We start from the raw sequence: 11,223 nt of genomic DNA on the forward strand, positions 1-11,223 counted from the left end.
ATTACTTTCAATTTAGGTAACCTAATGCAAGCAGCTGCACTGCTTCTGATGCCATGTGAGGTGTCAGAGATACAAAGAAAAGCCTCGGCTTGAACTGAGAGAGAAGGTTGTAAAAGCCTGGGGACAGGAAACAGACAAAACAAAACACAAAAGAAGGAAAACAAACCCCAGTAGGAAAAAAAGCCTTGGAGAAACCCCCTTGCCACATAGGTTTTAACTGGAGTGAGACAGTTGTGTCCATAGTGAGGGCAGACAGGAATCTCCTAGAAGGCAGGATCAGGATGTCTCTACAGAAGCTTAACTCAGATTTCTTATCACAATGTACTATGTAGGCAATATGGATGTATGTACACATATATGAACAAGTCTGTAAATATATGTATGAACTATGAGGTAGATAAACAAAAAGCTTTTTTAAAGTGCCATTTTCTTGAATATTTCATTTCATTGCCATGTGAATATGGAAAATTTAGTTCTGCCACTAACCTAACATTCAGCAAATGGCCAGCAAGCCTCTTTTGGAAATATCTTACATTTGGCTGGGAGGCTCTTGATGAGAAATACTAATCTGTTCTACTCATCAAAGTGCTAGTGGCAAGATAGATAGAGCTAGTTGTTATTATATGACTAAGGAGAAGTCACATAAAAATGCTGAAAAGAAGATGTAGGTAATACTACCACAAGAAGCCAAAATCTCAAAGCTCTTTTTCCTTACACATGAAAAGGCATCTTCCTCTTACATGTGGAGTCATGTTAATAATAAGCCTACAAATTTCATATTGAGTTTTAGAAAACTCTGTATGCATAACTACAAACTTCCTGTAGATAATACGTTAAATAAATAAGATTAAATGGTGAGTGAAGAGTTCATTCAGAATGATGTTACAGTGTTTCAGGAATTTATAAATTTCAGAATGTTGTCACTTTGTTACATCATGGAATTTCTAACTTACACAGCGGCAACTGCTTATCCAAGAGTACAGTAGCAGGCCTGCCTGCCTTCATTTTAGTTTCTATATTCTTTTATGCTGTGTACGTCCTTGCTTTGTTGAGAGAGCCACTCAGCACTCTAGGTCCTCAAGCCTAACGTTGAATTGTGGTGTCGTTTGAAGATATATAGATTTCACCATTCTTTCCAACTGTGTCTCTGTGTTTCTGCCTAGTTCAATGTAAAACACTCGTGAACTGTGGCATTTGTTTTTGAAGTCTAAATCAATTAAAAAAACTTTTCAATATTTAAAAGTATAAAGGAAATCAGTACCCGAAATAGGAAGGAATCCAGAGCTTCAGGAATGTGGCATTATCTTGTATAGATTTTCTTTGATGGGTAAATTTTATGTTAAATGTAATGATCTTTGTTCCAGAGTTGATTTTTTTTATGGAATTAATAAAATGAAAATTTGAACATACATATATGTGCTTAAAATATGTATGTGCAGTTTGAAAGATACCCTGCACTGTCTACCAAGATGTAGAATAATCATGAAATTATATAACTTTTTAATTTCATTTTAGTTTGATGCTTGGGATTGAGCACAGTCTACCAGTGATCTGTTCTCCATGCTGCTAGTTACATTTTACTGCCAGGCATCTGATGTTTGTATCAAGACTTTTATTTTCCTTTTTTTAAACTAGATATTTTCTTTATTTACATTTCAAATGTTACCCCCTTTTTCCTGGTTTCCCCTCAGAACTCCCTATCTTCTCCCCCTCCCCATGCTTCTGTGAGGGTGTTCACCACCCACCCATCCACCCATTCTCTCCTCCCCGCCTTGGCATTCCCCTACACTGGGGCATCGAGCCTTCACAGGACTAAGGGCCTCTCCTCCCACTGGTGCCCTTCAGAGCCATCCTCTGCTGCCTATGTGACTGGAGCCATGAGTCCCTCCATGTGTTGTATCAAGATTTTCATTTAGAAGACTCTACTTACCCAATTAAGTCACATTTTCAGCAGTTTATGAATAGGGTCATTCATAATTCTTCTTTTTTTGAGATATCTAAAACTGTACCTGTCCTAATTTTTTATCTAAGGAAAATGTTACTTGATTTGAAAGAAAGTGTTTTTAGTTACCCATAAATGGGGTTAGAAAACACAATGGAGCAAATTAGTGCCACAGCCATTTCTCCTATGGTCTAGATTTTGCCTTTCCCTTTTGGGTTCTGGTCGGTTTACAGATTTGTATATTGATGACTAATTTATATATTGGATTCACATTATTTTGGAGGCTGTTTTCAATTTACATACAGCAGCCTCTGCTAAAGATCTTATCACATGTTTTATGTCTTAATATATAGGTAATTGTGTTTGTTGTATGGCTCTATAATAGAAATAAATAAATATAATGTTATAAGAAACATATAAATTAAGGGCTAACAGTATTAGGGAATTTTTGGTAACTACTTACCTACCAATGTGGAAAATGTTTCTTTGAGTGTGTCCTCCAAAAGAGTTGCTGAAGAGAAAATACTGGTACTTCTCTTGGGAGGATTTATCTATTAGGGGTAGGGGTGATCTATTCTAGGATTCCAGAAATGATAAGGCAAATATATACCCAGGGAATAATTGCAGTAGGTAGACCTGACTGGAGTATTGAGTTCACATTGCTGGGGGAATATAGTACAATTCAAAGGAAATATATTGTGAACTCAGATGAATCTGTCACTGATGTTTGGAAGTACTGGAATAGTAAGGGAAGCCAAGATTTGTTGAGGAAAACTATATGGATGAGCTAATTTGTTAGGGGGGACAGGAATGTCTATCCATATAAAAAGGTAACAGTCATTAATCGATGAGGGCAGATAAGAATGTATCAAAAGACAGTTCTTCCGTGCAAGAATTGTGTTCATAGATATATCAGTTGGAACTGTGCACCTCACAATCTTTAGTTCTCTATACGTGATCAGTTAGGGGATCCAATGATACCTATTTGTTTCAAAGAGAAATTTCTGTGATGAGAGGTTATAGTTAGACTAATTGTGGGAAAAGGATAAATATTTAGCATGTTGTTAGGGATTATACTGGTTTAGTTGTTGTAGGTTCTCTTCCAAGATCCATTACTTCACTAGCCTTGGGTAGTTGGTTAGGTTCCATTACTTGCCCCAAGATCATATATACATACACACACATATAAGTATAAATATATACACACATATACACACATATATAGCTTACGTTATATGGAAAATTGTGTTTATGGATTCAGGAATATCTATTATTATACCATATTCAAATTCATATAGAGAACAAGGGGTCACTTAGTAAGTGTTAGGGGGGAGAAAAGGGAAGGTTGAAAATGATTTAATTATATTATAATTAAAAATTATTAAAGCAGTCCTACATTTAAAGCTAGTAGGTAAGTGAGAATAAAAAATGTGTAAAAAATGGGGCTCAGAACTGAACAAAGAATTCTCACCTGAGGAATACCGAATGGCAGAGAAGCACCTGAAAAAATGTTCAACATCCTTAATCATCAGGGAAATGCAAATCAAAACAACCCTGAGATTCCACCTCACACCAGTCAGAATGGCTAAGATCAAAAATTCAGGTGACAGCAGATGCTGGCGAGGATTGGAGAAAGAGGAACACTCCTCCATTGTTGGTGGGATTGCAAGCTTGTACAACCACTCTGGAAATCAGTCTGGCGGTTCCTCAGAAAATTGGACATAGTACTACCGGAGGATCCAGCAATACCTCTCCTGGGCATATATCCAGAAGATGTCCCAACCGGTAAGAAGGACACATGCTCCACTATGTTCATAGCAGCCTTATTTATAATAGCCAGAAGCTGGAAAGAACCCAGATGCCCCTCAACAGAGGAATGGATACAGAAAATGTGGTACATTTACACAATGGAGTACTACTCAGCTATTAAAAAGAATGAATTTATGAAATTCCTAGCCAAATGGATGGACCTGGAGGGCATCATCCTGAGTGAGGTAACACATTCACAAAGGAACTCACACAATATGTACTCACTGATAAGTGGATATTAGCCCAAAACCTAGGATACCCAAGATATAAGATACAATTTCCTAAACACATGAAACTCAAGAAGAATGAAGACTGAAGTGTGGACACTATGCCCCTCCTTAGAATTGGGAACAAAACACCCATGGAAGGAGTTACAGAGACAAAGTTTGGAGCTGAGACGAAAGGATGGACCATCTAGAGACTGCCATATCCAGGGATCCACCCCATAATCAGCTTCCAAACGTTGACACCATTGCATACACTAGCAAGATTTTATCGAAAGGACCCAGATAGAGCTGTCTCTTGTGAGACTATGCCGGGGCCTAGCAAACACAGAAGTGGATGCTCACAGTCAGCTATTGGATGGATCACAGGGCTCCCAATGGAGGAGCTAGAGAAAGTACCCAAGGAGCTAAAGGGATCTGCAACCCTATAGGTGGAACAACATTATGAACTAACCAGTACCCCGGAGCTCTTGACTCTAGCTGCATATGTATCAAAAGATGGCCTAGTCGGCCATCACTGGAAAGAGAGGCCCATTGGACACGCAAATTGTAAATGCCCCAGTACAGGGGAATGCCAGGGCCAAAAAAAATGAGAATGGGTGGGTAGGGAAGTGGGGGGGAGGGTATGGGGGACTTTTGGGATAGCATTGGAAATGTAATTGAGGAAAATATGTAATAAAAAATATTTTTAAAAAATGTGCAAAAATAAAATGTCAACTGAAGGACTAGCTGCTTGTATCTGAAAAGAATTTAAGTTTTAGCAAATCTGATTTTACCTTTGAAATGTGAGTAACGTTAAGTCAAGCATACACTTACACACGGGAGAATGTAATTTGTAAGAGACATCAGCAATAAACCAAGTCATGGCAAGAGAAACAACAGATGTGAAGGCTACTATTAGAACTTTGGAGCCTAAAGACAAAACGGAATTAAAGATTACAGATAGCACACAATGACCAAAGGTACATTTTGTTGAGAAGATGGAAGTGGAATCTGTTTAAAGATAGTGATAAACTGGTGGAGAAAAGTCTCCCTACAAACCGAGCTGCAAGGCAATAATTCAGGGACGTTAGTGATGTGGGGCAGGGAACACTGATCTTAAGATACCTGGGTCTGGGAATGCTAGTTAGTCATGCCCTGCTTGGCCTGTGAGTTATTGTGCAAGGCCAGCTATTCAGTCCTGTGACAGCAAGCAACGCTTTACAGTTTCTTGGTTTAGTGTAAGCTTATGTTTTACCTGGCGCCGATCTCTGTTGTGCTGGTGTTAAGTCCAACACTTGATGCTGTGAATTAGTGAAGGTCTTTCTGTGCTGTATCCCTTTGGAATTATTTCCGAGTTTCCTAGCTTTCTGTTGATCAGGTATAGCTGAATTTCCTTCTAGCTTCTTCCAGTCCACAGCTTGATGAAATTCCTCAGCTGACCTGGAAATGGAGACTCAAATCAGTGTCTCCCTCATACTAGATGGCTGAGTGATGCTTATCAGAAGGTATTGGTTATTATATTGATTACTATTGGTTTATGCACTTGGTGGATAGCGCTCCAACACTCCCATACAGAAGTAAAGCATTTCCCCACTCAGTGTTTTATGGTTTTTCCTGACATCCTGGTTATGAACAGGATTTGGAGTCACTCGGACCAGGTTGAAATTGGGCCGTTTGCAATTTTAAAACCTAATATTATTTCTACATCTTCAACTACAAAATATAGTGAGAAATTCAAACTTCATAGATTAGAGACTCAGAAGAATGCTAATGTTTATAAAACTTCTGATGTTTAAATACTGAGTAGTATGTTTGCTTGCGGCCGAGGCTTAATCACCCTTAAACTTACTAAATAGTGTTCGTAGGCTTCAGAAGGGCTTTTCGATGACTATGGTATTTAAAATAGTTTAATGTTCAATGAGTGAGCGAGTACATAATCAGATGAGACCTTGTCTCTCTGAAAAGCATTTCCTTGAATCACAGAATTGAATTTTTTTTTAAATGATATGAATGAGTTCAACCGCATTAGTGTTATTAGGTATTCTTAGGAACTATTATGCTTTCTGTTCCAGATTTCTATTTTTCATGGATGTGTTTAGAATTCTGGTAACTATAGTTGATCCTAGCACAGGCTTCAATCCTTGTGGCTCTGTGGTGAGTTGATCTTATAAGGAGTATCTTTTGTAAGTAGTGTAAGTAGTTAATCACAAAACAGTTGCTTTTTCTTTTCTTTTTTCTTTTTTCTTTTTCCTCATTTCAAGGAAATTAGCAGTTCTACTAAGACTTTGCAGGTCAGGAGTACCTTACTCAGCCCCACTCTCTTGGCCTTTATTGATAGGCTTACTGTCATGCTTATATATAGTGCTGGCAGAATGATGAAGGGTCTCAGCATGGGTCCTGTCATTAATTCACCAGGGACCACTTCGCTTCTGAACCTTTCTGAACCCACACCCTAATACATCTAAACAGATAATGTCTTGCCTAGAGCACAGTAAGTGCTCAGTAAATATTAGGCCATTGCTGCTAATGCTGTTGTACTTTGGAATAATGAGGATTACATGCTAAGTAAAGATGGATTTTGACGAATTCACTCAGCATGCTACCTGGCATATTCCAATGCCTATAAACTCACGTTCCCTGTGAATTGCTAACAGGGATATTATTTTATGGTTGTAATAAAGCTTTTCTTATATCTTTGAGTAGAAGAATGAACATCTAGGTTAATATATTCTGGAAGTCTAGGATGACGTACAATAAATTGAACTCCTCATTGTGCTTATATAGATGCTGTTGACTGAGTACTTGGATATGAAGAACACACGCACCGCCTCAGAGCCATCAGCCCAACTAAGCTATGCCAGTACTGGACGAGAGTTCGCAGCCTTTTTTGCCAAGAAGAAACCACAGAGGCCAAAGAATTCTCTTTTCAAGTAGGTATCACAGAGTGGAGAGCTAGCATGCTGTGATGAGCCAGCTCTGAAAAGGTGGGACCCTTCCCCACCCTCCACAGCCACACATTTACTAGCTGAAACTGCCTAGAGCAATTTGTAGGAAGTGAACATATTTTATTTTTGTATCCCGTTGCCTTCTGTCAGGTAAAGTGGCTGTTTTGGAATGGCTATCAGACTGTCTATAACTCTGAGTACATTTTTAAAGCTTCTTTTTAGGAGTTTTATACAAAATCAAGAAAAGTGAAACTTTCCAAGTGTTTCTAGAGAATTTTATATGAAATTAAAGGAAATGAAATATGTTATCCTTGAAAAGGCCCAAGTGCCAAAAAACAACCTTTGTTTTTAATACAGAAACAATCCAAAAGTTTTTACTTTTTTCTTAATTACCATCTTAGTGAATTCTGCCAAGCTGTGTGCTCAGAATGTACATCTCTTGGTGACAGTTAATAGTTCATAAGTTAAGTCTGACATTAATAATACGGATGGCGGGTGCTCATTGAGTACTTCCTATGTACAAGATTCTATGCATGTGGTGAGTTTATCAAAATGATTCCAATCAAGCAATTTAATTTGGTATTAACCGAATTTTAGCAACTGTAAGCAGCAGAACGTAACCTTTGTTCCTTACTAAGTAAAACAACAGTACTCATAAAGAAAAGCTGACATGTGAGAACAATTAAGTAAGTTATGTAATGTCACAGAGCCAGCAAGTGGTTGTGAGAATACAGAAATGGAGAGAGAAGCCGCTCACCCTGAAATCTAGTTCATGTCTCCAGCTGGTTGAGAGTAAAGAGCCGTAACACAGCGACAAATCGCAGTAGCCTGCAGACACTTTGTTTTTCCCAGAGGTGCTCACATAAGTACATGAGAAAGCACACACGAACTCCACTTGCCGAGGGTCCGTATGTCCATGATCTTTGAGCTTAACAATACCCATATTCTGTTTCATCCCTAATTTGAGGGATGATCTTCAGAAGCCATCATACAATTTTATTTGTAAAAGGAAAAAAGAAATAAGTATGTGGTATATTTTATTTCATATTTCTACTCAGCTTTTAAACTTTTGAAATTTGCTTCATTTTTAAACTTGATTATAAATTATATTTATGCAGCAGTTTAGCTCCAAAAGCCACAAGAACATATATATGTGTTTGTATGTGCACACACACACACACACACACACACACACACACGCACACGCACACACCAGTGCTATTCTCTCTTCAGGCTTGCACTCCTGTTTTGCAAGCATACTACTGTCCCTTTCTCCTCTCACTCAGTTTCTCTCTCCTTCCCTCCCTAGTTCTTCCCCATTTGCCCTATGTACTTGTTCTTTCTGTGATAAATACTAAGATCAAAAACACGTTGTGGAGGGAGGGCATATTTGGCTTAGATTTCCAGCTTAGACCATTACTGAGGAACTCGGGCAGGAACTGTGTGTCAGGAGTCAGGATAACACTGCTTACATATTTGCTCTCTTTCTTTGGGCTTCTCAGCCAACTTTTTAATACAGTGCAGGTCTACTTGCCTAAGGATGGTGACACCCACTGTGGGCTGAGCTTTTCTACACCAATTAGCATTTAAAACATATGGCCATCTTGTCAAGCAATGCTGTTCTTTCTTAATGTTTTCTTTTTCCAGGTTGTGTCATGTTGACAACAAGGACTAAGCAGTATAACTTTCTAAATTCCAGCACAACAGTGCCTTCAGGGCTTTCACATGTCAGCTGTCAGCCATTGCTGTCTTTGCTCCAGCAGTGTTGGCTAAATTGTTGGATAGGGGTATGGGTTGGGAGTGTGTGTGTGTGGGAGTCCCTAATTGGTAGAAATTAAAATTTTAAATAATTCTTATATATTTATTATTATTGTGTAGAAATAAAACTCATTATTGTCCCAGATTTGGACATTAAACAGATCTGCTCATTTTAAGTTGGTTTCTCTGTTAGTGAGCCATGCAGGTCTGAGTAGGTCTCATGTCTGCACTTGCCTCAGTGGCTTTGGCTATCAAATAAGGAGGTGAGACTAAAGAACCTCTCGGGCCTCTTTTGCTATAAAATTATCTCAGTGTATGACTTGTTGCAAGCATAAAGGGAATTCATGAATAGCAAGCCTGTCAAGTCATAAAGGCCTCAGATTGTGCAGAGCTGTAATCTGTTTCTAGCTAATCTGTGAAGGACTTTATTACCCTCTTTAATTGCCCTTAGCCAAGGTTAATTGTGTTTAAGTTCTCTCTTATTGTAGACATTTACTTCTTTACTCTAAGCTTGAGAGTTTGTTTTTTCCTTTGCTAACTCTGATCAATAGCTGTCAGCATGCTTTTTGGAGGTCAGTGGCTTCTTTTCTGCACTTGACTGGCAGGTGGCACTTTTGAAGTACTGCACACTTTGCCTTGCTTCCGGCTCTTCGTGCCTCTTAGTTCTTGGTAGGGTGCGGAAAGCGGATCAAGTAACTGAAGTGTTTCCTTCCTAGGCTGATACTCATCTTGGTATTCATCCTCCTGTAGAGGACTGGATAAAAGGGACATGATTAAGAAAATGATGCTCCTTTCTTGTTGTTGCCAGTCACTGAGTCCACCGACTTTCTCCCTATGCTGTTGACCCTTTAGAGGCAAAATTCTTAGAATTCTTTTGTCAGCTTCTTGGCTTTGAAAATCTCAGCTATGAAATGGAATCTGTTACTCATGAAAGGATTTGCTATTTGATATAGTCATCATTTTACTTGGTTTTATTTATACCTGAAAGCTATTTTTATGACTGATTTGTTTTGTGTTCCTTGTTTTAGCTTTTGGAGACCCATTCTGTACCATACATAAGTCTGTTTCCTATGTTTCTGACCTTTGTAAACAATTCCTGGAGAATACTTAAATGGTGCTACAGGGCAGGCGAAACCTAGCAGCCATTTGGAAAAAATCATTTTAGACATTTAGATAGAGACCAGTGATGCCTTGCTTCTTTGATATCGGTGGTCTTTTTTAGTATCCTCTGTGCATTAATCTTTTACTTCATCAGTTCAGGAAGAAAACTGCTCTGAAGAGCCATTATGTCTGCTGAGGCAGTGGTTAGGCAGTGATGGGTTTTGATTTGAGTAATAGCATAATTGGAATGACTTTGTAGGCTACTCTTGTTGCTGTAGATGTGGTCACGCTCGCTCTAAGATGATGATGACAACAACGCTGATGATGATCTGAAGGTAACTGGAATTGGAGGAGGTCAGAGGAACACTAGCAGGGATATTATTTATAAAGCAAGGATTGGGCAACTTTTCATGTATAGCCAAAATGTCACAATTGTTACACACCAGGGAATGTTATACAGACCAGAATAGACTAGAACTTTTTGGGAGCATAGAGATGGATGGATGGCACCTATGTGGGCTAACCATGTGGTATTCTGTGCTGTATTTTAGGTTTGAATCATCCTCCCATGCTATCAGCATGAGCGCCTATCTCCGAGAACAAAGAAGGGAGCTCTACAGTCGGAGTGGAGAACTCCAGGGTATGTGATTCTCTAGAAAAGTCAGTTCATGGAGGATAGTCTGCAATGTGTATAGCATGTGAGTTTACGGTCTACATTCACAAAGTTCTTTTTAGACAACAAATTCTAGTGAATTCGTAGTCCTTTTCCATTATCATCTGATGATTCCCCAACATCTGCTATCAAGCTTCTAAAACTAATACTAAGACTAAAGAATGCCTTGCCATTGAGGTGGAAATTCTAAGCCGATGTATTGAAGACAGCCTGAGTCCAGGCACATTTAAATACAATGCTAGTCTTATGTTGGCCATTATGGTTGTCCTTTGTTTGTTATTTTTAAAGTCTTCTGGAGTATGGCAGGTGGGAAAGGGGAAGCTCAGCCTCTGTCATGAAAAGAGTCCACGGATGTTCTGGATAGTGTGGTTTAACATTGTAAATTGATACATGGATACTTGGGACCCATTTGTGGTTACTAGCAAGTTTAATTTGCAGAGGAAAATACTTTGAAAATAAATTATAATATAAATAAAATAAGATTTGAGCCAACAATATTACCTTTCGTAACAACAACAACAAGATACTATCTTAGGGTTTCTCTTACTGTGACTTTCTTCACCTCAACCAAGGCAACTCTTAGAAAGGAAAACACTTGATTGGGGATAACTTGCAGGTTCAGAGTTTTAGTCTGTTATCATCATGGCAGGAAGTATGGAGTTGCACACATAGACATGGTGCTGGAGAAGGAGCTGAGAGTTGTATAACTGTATCAACAGGCAGAGAGAGAGAGAGAGAGAGAGAAGGAAGGAGGAAGGGAGGGAGGGACTGATGGAGGGAGGGAAGGAA

General features: G+C 38.8%; 1 protein-coding gene across 3 annotated transcripts in view; it reads left to right on the top strand.

Moving 5' to 3' along the window:
• Exoc4 (exocyst complex component 4) overlaps window positions 1-11,223 on the top strand; it is a 724,890-nt gene that overhangs the window by 182,549 nt on the left and 531,118 nt on the right. For all 3 annotated transcript variants that reach the window (XM_011241262.1, NM_009148.4, NM_001347089.2), the window contains exons 8-9: window positions 6,742-6,887; window positions 10,313-10,401. In XM_011241262.1, the coding sequence (XP_011239564.1) occupies window positions 6,742-6,887; window positions 10,313-10,401 (235 nt within the window). The remainder of the gene's footprint in view (window positions 1-6,741; window positions 6,888-10,312; window positions 10,402-11,223) is intronic.

The sequence above is a fragment of the Mus musculus genome, chromosome 6 (genome assembly GCF_000001635.26).
Source record: "Mus musculus strain C57BL/6J chromosome 6, GRCm38.p6 C57BL/6J".
Taxonomy (NCBI): Eukaryota; Metazoa; Chordata; class Mammalia; order Rodentia; family Muridae; genus Mus; species Mus musculus.